Source organism: Vitis vinifera, chromosome 1 (genome assembly GCF_030704535.1).
Source record: "Vitis vinifera cultivar Pinot Noir 40024 chromosome 1, ASM3070453v1".
NCBI classification, from domain to species: domain Eukaryota; kingdom Viridiplantae; phylum Streptophyta; class Magnoliopsida; order Vitales; family Vitaceae; genus Vitis; species Vitis vinifera.
In genome coordinates, this window is record NC_081805.1 from 2,425,187 (window position 1) to 2,437,449 (window position 12,263).

General features: G+C 37.8%; 2 protein-coding genes across 7 annotated transcripts; both read left to right on the forward strand.

The window, feature by feature from the left end:
* Positions 1-1,067: 1,067 nt before the first annotated feature.
* On the forward strand, positions 1,068-9,287 carry LOC100267904 (uncharacterized). 6 transcript variants are annotated; one of them, XM_010649778.3, is made up of 10 exons: positions 1,245-1,262; positions 1,772-1,863; positions 1,952-2,359; positions 2,590-2,671; positions 3,759-3,834; positions 3,967-4,053; positions 4,938-5,074; positions 7,509-7,758; positions 7,897-7,960; positions 8,242-9,287. In XM_010649778.3, the coding sequence occupies exons 3-10, from the start codon at positions 2,053-2,055 to the stop codon at positions 8,973-8,975; spliced, it is 1,737 nt and encodes a 578-aa protein (XP_010648080.1). In that variant the 5' UTR covers positions 1,245-1,262; positions 1,772-1,863; positions 1,952-2,052; the 3' UTR covers positions 8,976-9,287. The 6 variants fall into 6 exon arrangements, with proteins under 6 accessions (XP_010648063.1, XP_010648090.1, XP_010648074.1 ...); XM_059737886.1 differs by lacking the exon at positions 1,245-1,262 and adding an exon at positions 1,283-1,664 and having other exon boundaries at positions 2,599-2,671; XM_010649783.3 differs by lacking the exon at positions 1,245-1,262 and adding an exon at positions 1,285-1,664.
* A 746-nt stretch (positions 9,288-10,033) lies between these two features.
* Positions 10,034-11,546, forward strand: LOC100262757 (protein MIZU-KUSSEI 1). Its single transcript, XM_003631181.4, has one exon. It carries the CDS (start codon positions 10,448-10,450, stop codon positions 11,234-11,236), a length of 789 nt encoding a protein of 262 aa, XP_003631229.1. The 5' UTR covers positions 10,034-10,447; the 3' UTR covers positions 11,237-11,546.
* The last annotated feature ends 717 nt before the right edge of the window (positions 11,547-12,263 follow it).

The following is a 12,263-nucleotide window of genomic DNA, read 5'->3' on the forward strand; positions in this document are numbered from 1 at the left end:
AATAGATGATTTTTTAGTTAATCTACATGTCATAAATTTGACTCAAATTGACACATCTAATAATCTAGTTATTAATTTAATTATATCGTTAAATTATTTAATTTATATTTGATTCATTTTTAAATAAATAATTCAATTAAATCATAAATATATTTGATTAAAATATTAATCATATAGGCATAGTAAGATATAAGTCAATTTGATTATTAAATAAGAGTATTTAATTATTAAATGAGTTGCATGATAGGTTACCTTTTTAATAAAAGTAATATTTAGGTTTATGTGTTTGACACAATTATTATTCGTGTCGAATTTTGATTGAGTTATATAATAGAATACCTAATTTTTAACACGACACAAATACGATTCACTAATATGAATTGTCACATATGTATCAAATTCTTTTAATTGCCCATTTGACACATTATATGCTATATTTCTAAGTTGGTTTTTTTTTTTTAAATAGATTATGTAATATCATAATTAGGAAGGTGTTTTTGTTCATAAATCCCTTAAGGACTTTGATTAATTTTATAAATTTCATGGACTTTGTCTAATTATACAAGGTCTTAAAGCACAATTCTCCTCCCTTCCTCTCTCTCTCTCTCTTTTTTTTTTTTAAAATCATAGCAATCATAAAGAGATGAAATATTTAAATTGTTAAGAAATAAAAAAGGGGAATGATACTATGGGTATAAATAAACATAGAAATTAAAATATTTACTTTATTATAAAATATATTAAAAATGGAAATAATACTATAATTGTAATTTTGCAAAAATGGACAAAAAGAATCTCCAAGAGCATAACAACATTAATATATACATAACACAAATTTTGCAACAATTACAGATTGTACCATTATTGTACTCCAGACAGGCGAGGGTATTTCGGGAAAGCGAAGAGACGAGAAATTGATCTTATTGGACTGTGATTTCACTACTCTACTTCTCAGTGCGCGTTATCATATTTCCGTGATTCCATCTTCCACACGGTCTTCTCGATCTAGGGCAGACCGTCATCTCCGTACAGTCCCCTACGGTGGACTCCCATGTAACTTGGCCCACCCAATTCCTCCTCCTCCTCTCCTGTTCGGCTTCTCTTTCCATCCAGAAGTCATTCCAGTGAGGTTGGCGGGCGATTTCTCACTTCAAAATTCACAACGCTTTTCCGCTCCAAGGTACGATCCAGCCACTTCTCAAAACTCTTTCGAACTTTTCTTCTTCCTTCTCTGGGTTGAGCGCAATTGGATTGTTTGAATGGTAGGGTTAACTCGTGGTTTCACTTATCAACTTGAAGTTTCGTCCCTTCTAGAAACCCTAGCTTACGTTTTGCTTTGATTTTTTCTCGTTTTGGTTTCTTCTTTTCGTGATTGAATTGCTTGAATGAATAGTTTTTAATTACTCAATGGGAATCTTGTTCGTTTCTCTCTTGGAAACAAATGAATGATTAAGGAGTTGTTTGGTTTAGCATTTTGGCAGTGCTTTTCTTGCTTTGGAAACCAAAAGTTTGCTTTGGAAGCAAGAAAAGTAATTCCAGAATGCTAATGAAGCAGCATGTGGTTAGAGTGATATGTTTGTAATTATTGTAGATGCATTGTAGGGGTTTTGTTTCACAGAGGTGTTCATGAGGTCATCTTTTGCTGCCTTGTGTACATAGAAATGGTAATTATTATGTTTAATATTGAGCCCAACCTAGTAGCTTTAATGTTTTGAATGGAAACTAAAATATTCTATGAATTTTTATTATGAATATCTTTTTGACTCATCAGATGTTTTTCATTGGAGTGAATTTTGATCTGCCAGCAGACATGTTTCTCTAAAGAAACAGGAAAAATAAAAGAAAAAAAGAAAAAAAAACAAGGTTTGGGTACTGTTGGTTTTTTTATCACCTTCATTGAACTTGATACCTACTTGGTTGTGTACTCCACTGACGGTGGTTGATTATGCAGAGTGCTTTCAGAGGGTGGTAAAAATTGTGATACAAATTTTTTATATTTGTAAAAGCACAGGTCCTGTTGAAACAGGGCTTTCTTGGTTTGAGTACCAAATTATGGGCAACGAGGATTTTATTGAACTCCATGCATTGAATGATGAAGTTAAGGACGGCGTCTTCAATAAGGAGAATGTGAAACAGGCTAAGGGTGAAATCAGAAATTTAGATAAGCAGCACACCCAAAGAAAATACCCTGAGGAAGATTTAGTTGATAAACCGCCGCCTTTGCAGGGGAATGTTGAATTGGTAGAAACTGTTACCATTGCTGAGAAGATGACTGGGATTGAATCCATTGTGCATGGTGGCAATAATGATGTGATTCTCCAAAAGGAAGTTTTTAGCAGCCATAAGATAGATGGTAGCTGTATCCTTTTTTTACCATAGATATTCTCAGCTTTTCCTTATCCATTTTCAGTGCTATTATCAATAAAATTTTGAAATGTTGGTGTAGAATCGGCCCTGGATTAGGAACCTAAGTTGTCTGCAATATAATTACCATAGAAGTAAATGTGGAGTCCATGTTATATCATGGTGTCAGCAATGACCATGTTATCTTTTTCTGATTTCGTGTTTTCCATAATTTGGATATGCTAGCTGTAACAGGTGTTAAGAGATCCCGGATGACATGTGATGATCAGCAACCATTTGTGCATGTGATATATAATTCCTTATCAAGGTGGGGATGTAATGAATAACATTTTGCTTTTCAGCAGTTCAACCTAATAATTCTGTACTTTATTTTGAATTGTTTGCAAAGAGAGTCAGGATCTGTTTGGTGGGAATGCATTAAAATAGATAATTTATCCTTAACAAAAAGTTTGATTTAGCTAGTCAAGTTGGGAATGGGCTTTTGGTGAATTATGTTCTATTTATGTTGGATTGATAAATTTTTCTTGAAGGATTATTTTTTGACTGAAATTATGTGCATGGGTCATGAAACATGTCACAATCAATTAAAACCTCTAGAAAGCCCATGCCTAATTCTAAGTCTCTTAACTCTTGATAAAGACACCACCATTGTTTGAACCACCATTTCATACTGTTGCTGCCACCGCCACCACTATCACATACTCCATCACTACCTTTATCACCAGGTCCCCCACTTCCTCCACATACTCCATCACTGTTGCCAGTCTGACCACTGCCATCACCACGGCCACACCACTGTTGTTGCCACCATCAACACCACCACCACTGCCAACATATTCACTATAATATTGCCTCTCCAACACAACTGCTGCTACGTCAATCACTGCAAGTACCTTTGTTGCCACCATGGTTCCATTGTGATTACCACCTCAAAGACCACCTGCACTGTTGTTGCCACCTCCAATGCCCCTACATGGCTACAACTATATCCATCAGAATAAAGGCCTCACCAGGTCCCCAAAATGGTTACCATTGTCAATTGTTCTGCCTCCATTGCTACTAATTCTTTAGGAATTTATCTCAAATGTCTTGAAGGTTATCAGTTATTTCATTAGTTTTCTCTTGATTGTATTTTGACTGAATGTCATTCTGAGAACATTTGACCTTATTAAGTGAACAAATTTTGTTGTGCATATACACAATGCTCCTTTCATAAATCATAGATAATCAGATGATGAATTTGGCAGGTTGAATTATGATAGTTCATCCCGATATGTTTTAATTTGCAGTATCAGTTGGGCCCCCTTGTTTTATGCATCTTTTCTAATATAAGTTTACTTTCCTTTCAAAAAAATCTTTTCCATATGCAACCTCAATATCATTTTCAATTTCAGAAAAAGCAAAAGGAAGCTTGAGGAGCTTTTACATCATTGGTCAGAATGGCATGCTCAGCAATGTTCTTCATCCAAAGTACTCCCTGTTCTTTTTAAGAATTTGACATTTGTGCTTTTACATTTTTATTTGCAACTTCCATCCGTTGTTCAATTTCCTTCTTTATTATCAACAGTATAAGTAATGATACTGCCATTTTCTGGATATCAGGATTCTGATGAAGTTTTGGAGTCGGGTGATGAAACTTATTTTCCAGCATTACATGTTGGTCTTGGTCCTGAGAAAACCTCTATAGTGGTAGGTTGACATCTGTGTTATACTGTTATGCGTTCACGTCAATTTTTTTCTGAGGAAGCATTGTTAGTTGGATTTGAGCTTGGCTTTAAATTTTTCTGGAACTTGAATTGAAGTTTTATTTAAGATTATGAGAGTAAGACACATCATTCTTAATTTCACCTGACAAGATGTGGTATTAATTGTTTGGCGTGTAGAGCCTTGAGAAAATATATGATACCTGGACTCTCTGACTTGACCTAGTATGCCATTTTTACATGACATAGGTGTAGGTATGGGATCCTTATTGGGTATTCTTATTTATTTGCTTTGGATATAGCTATTTGATTTTAATTAATTTCTTTTTCTACTTTCAGTTTTTTTAAGCAAATAGTTGCATTGAAGAAAGAGGAAGGAGGAATATTTTAATCAAGGATATCTTTTCTTTTGATTAAATTTTAATTGTGTCCAAGTGGCTCTAACTATTATTGAGCAAGTTCCTTTATCCTATTTTATGTAAGAAGGATCGGACACTTAAACATTTACCCATATCCAGGACACACATCTGAACCCATGCAACATAGGAGACAATAGGTGTTTGGTAGTGCTTGCGTACAGCTTAATTATTTTCTCATTTGCACTTGTCCCTAATCTGTAAGGGTTTCTATTTAATATTAACCTAGATTTTTCAAATTTAGAATTTTCTTTTATTTGAATTGAGTTCTCTTTTCTCATTTATACTGGAATCTGCAATAGATTTTGAATTTATAGGTCCATAAAAAGGAGGGTATGATTAGCTGCTTTTTGTCATTTAGGGAATTTACATGAATTATCATGAAGACAATATGTATATTTTTGCGATTTTCTAATTTTCTAATCTTTCCTTTTCTCTGCTCTTTTCATGCAAGTCTTTCTGGATGGATAATCAAGTGAAAGAAAAGAAAAACGAGGGGTTCATCTCATTGAATGACAATGCTATTCCTCTATATGATCGAGAATATGCATTGGGTCTAACTTCAATGGATGATTTGAATAACCTGGAAAGGTAATGGATGTACATTTAATATGTGTACTGCTGCTTCTTCAGATATATATGCAAATGAAAGATTAAAAAAAAGAATAAAAAATTAAAACATATATATATAGGTGTTTGACATGGTTACCTCTAGAATTTTATCCTGCAATATTTCTGTGTGCTGCAATATCACTGTTGGTTTTAAGATTGTTGTGAGTGACACAGAAAAGTTTGACAGTTTTATTGCATAAACTTTGGCATGCTTGGGTGATATCATATTCTGAGGTTGAAAAAATCTTAATGCTCATTACCATCAGATCCCTAGCTCCCCTGGTCCTACTGTGTTTCTAAATATTCGATCCCCTTATTTTAGCTCTGCCTGGGATAGGGTTGTGACTTGTTCACATTACATGGATGCTTCAGATTTTGTGGAGTACCTTTTCAGGCATGACGAGTGAGCATGGAATGAGATGTGTGTTAAAAGTGCCCATGCCCATGTTCAGAGATGTTACCCAGCAGGCATGCACGACAACAAGTTGAGAAAGAATCTTAGTTCATGGGGAATCCCCTAGAATACTTTCTCATGCTATTCCTGCATGATGTGAATTTTGAACAAATGAGTGAAATTCCCTTATAACCCATATCATATTTCATAGGCATTTCATTCTCCTGAGGAAAAGAAGAAAAAGTGACAATTTCAACAATTTAGCCTTGTCATACTGTTCCTAGATTTAGAAATATTTTCCATCTAGACATGACTGAAAATTTGAATTTTTGGGACCACCAGGTAGTGAGAAACCCACTGGATTATACAGTTTTGATATCTCCTTGAAATAAAGCATTTTCTTTGAGCTTCTCTCTTGGCTGTTGAGTATAAAAAGTGTTCATTTAAATTTATGAAGATTATAAGATTCTATATTGATAATAGAATATTTGAATAAGAAATTTTTAAATACATTATTAGAGGAAAACTACCTAAACGTGTCCTCCACAGAATTCCCTAGTCTTGAAAGGGAGGGATTGCTATTCTCCACTTCCTGCTTGGCTGAGGATTCTATTTTGGCCTTTTAATATGGTGCTAAAACGACGATTCTCTATATTCCAATGAAGGACTTCCTTATATCAGGGATCCTTGGACATGCAGGGTTATTTATTTATTTTATTTTTTATTTTTTTTCTGATAGGCAAACAAGATAATATATTATAAACATTAAAAGAACAACCCATGAGAGAGTACACAGGATTTGAACGTACAAGGTGGTTGGTACCTATCATTGGGAGTATTTGAGTTTTGTATCAAGAGCTAGCCTTGATTGGCCTATTATACTACAATCTTGGACATGTGTAATCCTTGCACATTGTACTACTATGATGCCTTGTGCAATCCTGATTGTGATGTCTTTATCTCCTGCTATATTTTTTAGTGGGCTGCTTATGATTGTGTCATGTAGGTTGTTGACTTACTGGATTGGTTCTTGTTATGTGAACACTAAAGAGAATAGGGAGGCTTAACTTAAGATGGTCGAGTTTCCCTTGTTGATGATTGACTCGGGAGAGTGAAGTGGACAGGTTTAGGCATCTCTTAGCCATCAGTTTCCACTATATTCTCATTTTTACTTCTCTAGTTTTCCTATAATATATTTTATTGTCGTCAAAAATATTTTAGAATCTTTAGATTTTAAAGTATGTCTTCATATATTTAACTTGTAATTAACCTCCACTGTAGTTTCATCAACTAAAACTGTATCATCACCAAACAACATGCCCTATAGGATGTCTTGCTGAATATTCCCAACAATCTTGTCCATTACCAAAGGGCATCCACATCTCTTTAATGGAGGATATCTTTATATAAAAGTCATATGGTTGGCAACTAAAGGTAGTGCCTCATCATGTTTTGAGAGGGAAATCCGAAAGCTGGAGTGTTCGGTCAACTACAATAGCTCTCCATCCACTGTCAGGGGAAAGGGGAGGGGTAGGAGTCGGGCTCTGGAAGTTTTGGTGTCCAGAAGGGGTTTCTCTGTTGGGATTGAGTGGGTGGTTTTTCTCTAGCATCCCAGCTCCTTGGGCTGGTTGTTGTGAGGGTGGTGGGTTTTTGGTTCTTCTTTCTCTTCTCCTGCTTGCCTTTTGGCCTCAATTGTATACTTGATGTGTATTTTGTTGCTCCTTTTTGCAAGCGCCTTTAATATTTCCTGCTTATTTACCTATCGAAAAAACTAAAGGTAGTGCCTCTCTATGGAAGTAGAATAGTATAGAGAGCAGCAAGAGTGAAAACTTGTTTGAATGAGCATAATTGCTGAGTGCATCTTTTCTTGTTCTGTTGTCTATAGATTTGATGAACAACTTTCATGTGGTGTTCCACAATTGTGTTATGGTTCTTTTCTCCATATGTAAACCTTGTTTTCCTTTTACTGAGCAAACTGTATCTATAAAGTACATTCTCATTCTTCTGTTTTTGTTATAGAGGCTTGGAAACACTTGATGCTTCTCGCTGTTTCAACTGTGGTTCCTATAACCATTCACTGAAGGAATGCCCTAAGCCTCGAGATACTGTTGCTGTCAATAATGCTCGGAAGCAGCACCAATCCAAGAGAAACCAACCTGTTGGTCCTCGTATTGCAACTCGCTATTACCAAAATTCTCCTGGGGGGAAATATGATGGACTAAAACCAGGTGTTCTTGGTCCTGAAACAAGGAAAATATTGAATCTTGGGGTAATATGGCTTACTGATTTCAAGTAGAAACTTTGACCTAATGAAATTGCAGGTCTTGTACTGTTTTTGACCTAATGAAATTGCTGTTCCTTTTTCTTCTGGAATCAAACTATTAAGACTCTTTCCTATGTTGTTCAGGAGTTTGATCCACCTCCATGGCTTAATAGGATGCGTGAGATAGGATACCCACCAGGATATCTAGGTAACTAGTTATATCTCACATTAAATTCATCAATGCTTAAATGACACATGGCATTTTGTGCAGTATAACCATTTCCTTACACTGCAGTTTGGATTCTCATATTATCATTTGCTGATATGTTATTTTCTTTTGATGTAATGCTGTTCTGTTCATTGAGTTTCTTATTTCTGATTTTTGTCATACCTTCCACCTCCGAAAGAACCACAAGAGACAATTTTTATTATATTATATTCTTTTAATGTTTCCTTGCCATTTGAATTGATATCTTGGTATTTAATCAGATGCTGTAGATGAAGACCAGTCTTCAGGGATTATAATATATGCAGATGAGGAAACCAGGGAAGAAGAGGATAAGGAAAATTTAAAATTAAACACTTCAATACTGCAGAAGACAATGTCTGTTGATTTCCCTGGAATAAATGCACCAATCCCAGAGCATGCAGATGAGAGACGCTGGACAACTTCTCAGCTTCCAGTAAGTTTTGATTCTCTGAGGAACCGGGCGAACCTTAGATCAAACTGTTCCTCAGAATCTATCTCCAACGGCCTCCCCCATAATCAGAGGGGGCCCAGGGACTACAGAGATGGTGGCTTCCCTGGTTACAGCCCCACCATGTTTGATCACTCACGTGGCTACAGTGGTTTCAGTCTCAGTCGGCCAAGTGAATACTTCAGTCTAAGAGGTGATAACCCGAATGGCTACAGTGGTTGCAGTCCCAATTATGCAAGTGATCCTTTCAGTCCAAGAGGTGATAACTTGGGCTTCTACAATCCTTTCAGCCCTAATATCACAGGGGACGCCTTCAGTCCAAGAGGTGACCTGTTGATGAGAGGCCCAAGTTTGGGAAGGTCTATGTCCGATAGAGGGAGGAGCTCGTTGTTTCTTGAAGGTTCTAGCCATACTACAGACACTCTCTTACCATATGCATCCTCAGGCCTGCTCCAGTCTCCTCATGATTATGGTTCATTCAGATTTGAGGCTCCAGCTTATGAGGGGCACTGGCGTCCCTACTGACCAATAATCTAAACTGCTGTCTTTATAATGGCAAGCGAATGAATTCCCCACCAGATTATAGGACCAGCTGCATAAAGGATATTGAACTGTTATCCTCAATTCTTAGTTTCTTACTTAACATTAGGGATCTTGGTTTCTTGAATAAGTTTTGAATATTCTTCTCTTATACATGATCTGGGACAAAGTTGTTTGTTTATTCAGTTGTATGCTGATGACATGTTGGTTGGTTGTCTGGCATGTATATCTAATGTTCCTTCCACATATTAAGTTTAAAAATCTGTGGGGTTCGCCCAATCTTTGGTTTCTGCTTCAGTTGTTGGGTTTAGATCTTGGTTTGTTGATCTGTGAATTTGGTTGTCCTATGAAAAGGGAAAAAAATTAAAAGAGAAGGTCTAGAATAGTGGTTTTCTAATTGGTTCCATGCAGATGTAGGTTAAAGGGCAAATCATGGGGCATGAAAATTCAACCAAGTTTGACTTTGGGGGTGGGCTGCAGCACATGTGGTGCATATGGAGGCCAGGTCAGTGATTCAAAAAATGAGTATTTTACATAGGGATCATCTACAGAGCCTAAAATTTCAATATCTGCCACATTGCTTTGCAGGAATGGGTTTATTGGCTCGATGGTTACAGGCATGAACTGTAAGCCATAAAACCCAAGTCCTTTATGGACATATGAATTCCACACAAACCCAATGAATAAAAGATGGTTCTGTTAGCTTTTTAATCATTCGTATCACATAATGGGCATTTTGTATAGCATCCCGGAAACTGAGAAAAGCAGTGCCAGTGGACATTAGCTGCGAACTATCAGACTAATAATCATGCAGTCGGCACAAAAAGGGTGGTAATGCATAGGGCTTGATACAAAACACAAGGGAGGCTAATGGTGGCTCATCGATGTATGTGCAGCAGTGGTGGGTGTTGGCGCCTGGTGGTGGGGTAACACATAGATTGGGATAGTATGAAAAGGACTGAAGAAGAGGTGATGAGGCTTGGAGCCTTGGTTGGTACGGTTGGTGCGTCTTTACCTGCCCCTTAAAAACTGTTTCCAACGCAAGTCAGAGTAGTCAGTCAAGGGTTCCTTTCTCTCCCCGCATTCTCAGCTCAGCTCCCCTCCCCCACAAGTCCACACCACACCATTGTCTCCTCCTCAGACTCCACTGTTTCTCTATTTTTTCCATTTCGCGACGCTTATCTTGTCAATGCCAATCTCTCTCTCTCTCTCTATCTGCTACTCTTGTCTCTTATTTCCTGTTGCCAATTAGGTGGGGCTGCTCAACGTCCTTGTGTCAGGATTCTCATGCCACACAGTCGTTCACTCACACAACCCTGACAAAAAGGCCTAGAAGCAAAGGATAAATCCCCACCCACATCTCCCCACAAATTACAAGGATCCATGATCATCATCTAATTTCTCCTTCTCTCTCCCTCTCCCTCCATACTCTCCTTTTCCCAGGTTGGTTTTCGCAAATGAAGACAATCTTGGCCAAGACACCTCATGACTCTTCCTTCTCTTTCTCCAGGAGATATTTCCACTGGAAAAAAAAGATTGAAGACGATGATGACGACAACGATGAAGAAGTCTTAACCTTTAGTTCCTCCTCACATGCCTGTGATGATGAGGATAAGGAGAAGGAAGCGGACTTTATTAGCACCTCGCTGTCGTTGGCAGCTCCCAGGAAGAAAGCTGCTCTTTCTTCTAAGCTCCGCTCGGCTCTCGCTCTTACCCTTTTCGGTAAGAGGCGTTCACACCTATCCTCTGGTCTTGGCACCCGAGTTATAGGCACCCTCTTTGGCTATCGTCGTGGGCATGTTCACTTCGCGTTTCAGGAGGATCCCAAGTCGCATCCTGCCTTCCTGATGGAACTCGCGACCTCAACAAGCGTTTTGGTTCGAGAAATGGCGTCTGGGTTGGTCAGAATTGCGCTGGAGTGTGATAAGAAGGTCGAGATGAAGAAAGGCACAAGATTGCTGGAGGAGCCTCTCTGGAGGACGTACTGCAACGGCAAGAAATGTGGGTATGCCATGAAGAGAGAATGTGGAGCGGAGGAGTGGAAGGTGTTGAAGGCGGTAGAGCCAATTTCAATGGGCGCTGGGGTGTTGCCAGGGAATGGAGAAACTGGGTCCGAGGGAGAGCTCATGTACATGAGAGCCAAGTTTGAGAGGGTTGTGGGGTCTAAGGACTCTGAGGCCTTCTACATGATGAACCCTGATAGCACCGGTGGTCCTGAACTTAGTATTTATCTACTTAGAGTTTAAGTTTGAATTTTCATCCACTTTCTTCTTCATTTAAGCTTTGGAATTTCATTTTCAGAGGTTTGGAGGTTTGGTCCTCTCTATCTGTTTTGCCATTTTCTCTTCTTGCATTCAGTGTAACACTAAGTACGGTGCTTTATTTAGCTTGTTCTAAGTAGTGGGGTGGGAGAAAATAGCATTAGGGAAATGGTGGCAAAGAGCCTTTATAGAATGGTGGGTGGTGGGGTGCATCTATAACCATGTATATTACTCTTTCTCTGCAAGTGGAAAACCAGCCCTTGCTAATCAAAACACCTTGTCTTTCATTTTGAAATATTTGTTCTTCCATTTCTCTTAGAAATGCTTTCAATTGAATATAGCATTTTGGTCCATTTACCTTAAATTATAATAGAAAGTATTCAATACAACATCACTGCTATTTTCTCATCTTGCTTTCTTATGTGGGGGGTTTTGCAAATATATTTAAAGATGTCAGTGGACAGAGAGGGGGTTTATAAAGTTGGTACAAGTGGCAATTTGTCACTCAATTCTTGAAGTAGAAGCCTGCTTTAGGCCTCTGGGCAATGATCCATCATAAAAATCAACATGCCTTTAGACAACCATTATCATAAAAATCATTATGCCAGAGGTTTTTGTTTTTTTTTTTCTTCTTTTCCCTGAATATATGATACACACACACGCCCACTGAAAAGCCCCCCACGAGGAGATTCAGGGATGCCTACCCAAATCTTTTATATTATGACTTGATGCCTAAGAGTGGTGATTTGAGTGTTAGAAACTTTATTTTCATAATGTTGTCAAATTAGTTTGTTATTATTCGGACTGAATAGAGCAGCTATTTCAATTTATCCTCCACTATTTGTACATGGGTTTCTCTTGTGTGTTTTCAAAACGAGGGGAAAAAAATGGAGGACGAAAAGAAGGAAGAAAGGGAGAATATAATTCAGAGGTTGTTGGTAACAGCTTGGGCAGGCGGATCCATTGGGATTCGAATTGTGAAGGCTGGTTTGATGGACTCATTATTCCCTAA